Source organism: Osmerus mordax, chromosome 3, assembly GCF_038355195.1.
Source record: "Osmerus mordax isolate fOsmMor3 chromosome 3, fOsmMor3.pri, whole genome shotgun sequence".
In the NCBI taxonomy this organism is placed as follows: Eukaryota; Metazoa; Chordata; class Actinopteri; order Osmeriformes; family Osmeridae; genus Osmerus; species Osmerus mordax.
The window spans coordinates 22,028,171-22,033,661 of record NC_090052.1 but is presented as its reverse complement, the minus strand read 5'-3'; the positions used below and the strand labels follow the sequence as shown (position 1 = coordinate 22,033,661).

Genomic DNA, 5,491 nt, shown 5'->3' with positions numbered 1-5,491 from the left:
TTGAATAAAGAAAAACTTGCATACGCTCACTTTATGCACGGATCACATTCTCATTGCACATGTCAGGTCAACAACTTCCGGTAGCCAGCAGTTACGTGAGTTCTCCACACGAAATGCGTTTTTTTTTAAGAGGAGTTCGGGTTATTTTCCCAAAATGACAATTAACGATGTACATTGGATTCTATGTTTCTGCCCTTCAAGCAAACGGAAAAGGGGTTCAAATTGTACGTTTCTAGCTCCATCAACAATTACGAAGTAAGGTTTATCTAGACACACAGTTGCTAACGGATTTGAGCAGTAACATTAGCTAGCTAGCTAATCTTTTGCTACATTATAATGTACTCAGCTTGCTTGCTAGTCGTTAATGTTAACAAGGTCATATGTGTTACCTCTCTTTACAATGTGTGCTTACTGTGGCGCTGATGGACATTTTGTCTTCTTTGATCGCTCATATACATTTTTCCGTGAAAGCGAACCGTTTGCCTTCCAAGGTGTTGTTAAACATGTGATAAACGTGAATTAAGTGAACGGATGTGTTGTACTGGGGGGCGCTAAAATGCTTGAGCTATGTAAGTGGGCTGCGAAGTGGAAACGGTTGTAAATAGTCTATATGCATCAGGCAAGATTAAGAGGTGCCTGTATATAATAAAACTCTTGCTGTTGGCACGGTTACAGAGCATTGTCCTATTTGATCAGATGAGCTATCTGAAACATGTAGGCAAATGTAAGGAGCTGGACATGGTATCTGTCTCAATTGTGGACAAAAGAGTGTTGATTAAGTAAGGACCAATATGGTAAATTGAAACGAAGGAAGCAAAGAAAGAAAGAAACAGAAAGATGGAGAGAAAGAAGCAGTAAAAAATAAAATAAAGAGAAAGAGTGAAAGAAAGGAAAGAAAATCACAGTAGTCATATGAACCTGAAGCTACAGAGATCGTTAGGTTTATGGATTGCTAGTGGCTACAAGCTTTAGGGAGTTGGGCACAGACTCGGACTGGAAGACTCTACACACAGCAGAGCCCAGTCTTCTAATGTGCACCCCACTGAGTGAATGTGTGTGTGTGTGTATGTGTGGAGAGAGAGAGAGAAAGGGGGAGGGAGATATGGAGAGAGTGAGAACGAGGGAAAGAGAGAGGACTGCAAGAGGTATTGGCAGTTATGCGTCCTGTGGGCTGGTATTAACAGGCACCAACCCTCCTGTCAACACCTAGTACTCCACACACACACACTCATACACGCGCACACACACACACAGTTTGACTGTCTTCAGCATTCCAGTATAAACTTAGATACAACTTAACTCCTGGATAACAGAAGCATTTGCTTGTTTTTTTTATATAAATTGTCCAAACACTCCACCACTCTCTTTTCCGACCCCCCCCCCAACCTCTTCCTCCACTCTACCTCTCTCCCCCAACATCCCCCTCTCTGTCCACTCTCCCCCTGTCTCTCCACCCCCTCCCCTCTGGAGAGCCCTGCCCAGTGGGCAGACTGCAGGGCACCAGGGAGCCTCTCCCCTCTTGTTTTACTGGTGTGTGTTCCATAATCATGTTACCTGAGGTCACACACACACACACATCCATCTCCCTCTGATACCAGTCTGGAGCAGTCGAACACACACCTAATGCAAACACACACACACACACACACACACACACACACACACACACACACACACACACACGGAAGGACATACTACACACGTAGGATGAGATGAGACAGAGAGAGAAGGAAAAGAAAATATGGAGGAATGATAGAAAGTGGAATGTTGAAAGGGTGGAAAACATCTACAGAGAGAAAGGGAAAAATAAGTCGGTCTTTCACACGTTCATGTATTCACCACCACTCTCTCGGTGTCACCCGGCATCCTCTCTCCTGCATCGGCGTGCAGACGTTTTTTTTATACAAAGCGTTTTGAAAGTAAAGCAGTAAGGATCAGAAGTGTATTCGTCAGAGACCGAGGAATGGTTTGATACCAGCGACATCGCCAAGCAACCACACCCCAGACACAACTCTCTCTAGCTTTACGCGTAATTTTCTGTACGCTCGGATCCTTGACCTTCTCCCGTGTTTGTCTGTTTCTTTGGGGGGAAAAAAATCATCTGCTGAATGAATCGAATGTAAAATGTCATTGCAGGGTATTTAAAATGACAAGAGGATTATAGTGTCTGGGTTGTCCTGGAAAAGATGTTGGATCGTATTAAACCATCACTTTGACTCGGAAAGTAGGAGTTAAACGCACAGTTTTTGTTCCGTCGTAAATGTGAAGATGTTGGGCAGAATGGATGAAAACACCAGCTTATACGTAAGGTCTGTCTGTATTGCAGAGTATGACTATGAGAGGTCCTTGGGGCTATCCACAGACACTGCAAACTAACTGACAACTGTGTGCAAGCAGTGGTCTAGTCTGTGTGATGAGACTACATGGTATACCTTAGGTAAGATATTTCAGGTGGCTTCTCTCCATGCTCCCTAAGCATGCCAACCCCTGCTATCCCTGTCTGCTGCTAGCTTCTACTGGACTTGTATGCAGCTAGCAAGCTAGCTTCTACTGGGCTTGTCTGCAGCTGGCATGCTAGCTTCTACTGGGCTTGTCTGCAGCTAGCCATCTCCTGCTGTGCTACAAATGGAGAGGAGGGCAGAGGAGATGAAAGTGAAGTGATAGGCCTGTCAGCGGCGTCTGTCATGAATCACAGGCCCTTTATCTACAGCGAGAGTTGTTATAGGCTTGTAGAGACAGCAAGCAGAGTGTGCGTAAAGGTGTGTGTGTGCGTGCGTGTGTGATCTTGAGTGTTGTGATGAAAAGCAGATGGTTTTACAGTGATAGGGTGATGATAGGGTGATAATAGCAGAAGTGGTCACTGGTATTCTGTCCTTGTGGATAAGAGGAGTTATTACTGTGATCATTAAACACGTGGACAAGAGTAGCCATCACGATAGATACAACATATGGATAAAAGTAGCTGGCATTACATGACATTGTGATAAGAGTAGATGGCATTTCTATCATAAGATTTACATTTCACATGTGCATAACAGTATAGCCTACACAATGATACTGGGGATGGTTTTCTTATTGCTTAGCCTCTGGTTACAGTAAATAAACCTGCCAAAATGGTTTAAAACCGACAGTTTTTAGGAAATTCTATGAGTTTTGTTGATGAGAGTTGATGGGTAATTTAAACATTTTAAGAATATAAGACAACTTGACAAGTCTCGATAAAGATATTGACTATTGGCAACTCGATCTCCAAGAGTGTGAACGTGCGCTAATCTCCCACGCGTCACCAATAGACCAGTACGCATGAGCACCAATCCTTGGTCAATGCAATTCCAGCCGGTCACTTAACTTCTCCGCTGCAGGCACCACCGGGTATTAACAGGATTTTGTAAATACATAATTAGAAAAGGTAACTGTGAACCTTCTCTGTGAAAGTTAAGTATTTTTTTTAAAAGGGTTGGAAAATGGTTCCAAAAAGTGAGATTATAGCCTATACAGATTAGGGATCCACCACACTTCTGTGAAGAGCTGTGTAAAGGCGCTAAAGACCAACGAGTTTTTGAGAGGTTGCCATGGATAAAAGATCCCACACAACGCTGTACATCTAGTATGAATCATTTCAGTGACAGTTTATTATATGAATACAAAGAATAAATAGCAGGTCTCTTAATTTACATGATAAACCGTTGAAAATACAATAATCCATATTTAATCTGAGGTCGATAGATAGAAACCAGTCTTTAACGGTGCCACGCGCCGTCTCCATAAATACGAACAAAAACGATATGCCTAATAGGCTAACCATCTTTTTCCACAAATATAGTTGACTCTGGTTACATGTAATACTGACTTTGTACAAGAAGTTATAATTGAAAGGCGCCTGATATACAAACAATACATTCCTACACTCGGTAGTGTATACAAAAAAAATATAAAATCACAAATGATGATGATAATTTATTCTGGGGAAAGGCAGTCGTTTAATTTCAGTTCGAGCAGGAACATTTGCACTCTGTTATGATGGGATATTGGACAGGTATCCAGGAACATTTCAGCACCCCCCGCCTGTGGATACATCGCCATCTCAGTACCGTGAGATGAGTTGAGTTCGCCGGTTTGCAGACCATACCCTCCGGTACCGAACACGATCTTTTGCTAAGGCAACTGCCCGCACGAACGTACCGGGGCCAGAATCTGTTCCCGAGGTCGGTCCAGGTGTATCTTACCGGACAGAACGAATAAGACCACAGCCACTGCTGCAGCCGCCGTTTGAGTTTCTTACTCGGCTTTTGCTTTTTGCCAAACTGAATGTCAAAATCCATCGCTTTGATTTCTTTTGGCATTGCTCCGCCGGGCTTTAACTCAACCTCGACGTCATCCAGATCTTCGTTCCCGGTGTACTTGTCCTCCGGTGGCGTGACAGACAGAAACCTGGCGTCGAACTCCCCCAACACAGCTTTGAGCTCGGTCTCGTTAAGGTCCCTTTCTCTTGGGTCGAAGACGGGGTCTGGGTCCTCTTTTAGTTCCACAAGCGGCAGGGTGTCGCTGGGGATCGGACGGAGGAGGTAGTAGTGCTGACAGACGCCGTCCTCCACCATCAACCCTAGGGACAACACCAGCAGGTAGAGAGTCACAAACTGCAGAGACTGATCCATGTCGGTTTACGCACAATTTTTTTATCTTATGATAATCGAGACTGTTCCACCGATGAGACGGTGTGGTGCGTTCTCGCGTGGCGGGCGCAGAAGGCAAACCGTCTCCAGTTTAGTTCGACTTGGAGAGGCTGTATAGCCCTCTTCTTGAAGTGCCACCCCGGTAAATTGAAAGATAAAAAAAAACGTTGTTTTCGTCCGACTGCAGAATAATTTGTCAAAACTGGATAGCCTACTGTTATTCTCCCTCCGATATTAAAAGCGGATAAGTACCAGCAACACCTAATCTTTCTTGTATGTGACCGTTAGTTCAGCGGCATCAGCAACTATGCGTCTCGTGCGCCACTGCGTGCGTTACCAGCTTCATATGTTCACTTGTCAAAGCTCTCGCGTTGCGTAGAGGCATGATGTTCCGTTAACGATTCGTTGAACGCTGAGAGGGTAACCTGCCCCGTGTGTCCATTATATGCTCGCGGGTTGTGATGTAATGCACACGCTCATCTGAATGTGTGTTTGTTAGGAGATTCCCAACACCTCCTTCTCCCTGGAGGGGGAGAGGAGGGGAGGAAAGAAGTGTTCTGTCACTTTGTATTCCGTTCGCCCTCTGTCGGTTCAACCGACTTCATACCCTCTCAAAGACACCATGATGACAATCGATTTCCCTCATGAAAATAATGATCGTCTTGTACATACAAAATACAGCCTATATTTAATGACACTTTTAACACATTTATTAATTTTTATATTGATTACAATCAATTGTACACACATGGCTATGGAAAATAGATTTAGTTCAATCATTAGGCTAATTGCCCTTAGCCGTCAAATTCGATGACAGG

General features: G+C 44.1%; 1 protein-coding gene across 1 annotated transcript; it reads right to left on the bottom strand.

Moving 5' to 3' along the window:
• Positions 1–3,613: 3,613 nt before the first annotated feature.
• Positions 3,614–5,125, bottom strand: nog1 (noggin 1). Its single transcript, XM_067233401.1, has one exon. It carries the CDS (start codon positions 4,653–4,655, stop codon positions 3,987–3,989), a length of 669 nt encoding a protein of 222 aa, XP_067089502.1. The 5' UTR covers positions 4,656–5,125; the 3' UTR covers positions 3,614–3,986.
• Between the last annotated feature and the right edge of the window lie 366 nt (positions 5,126–5,491).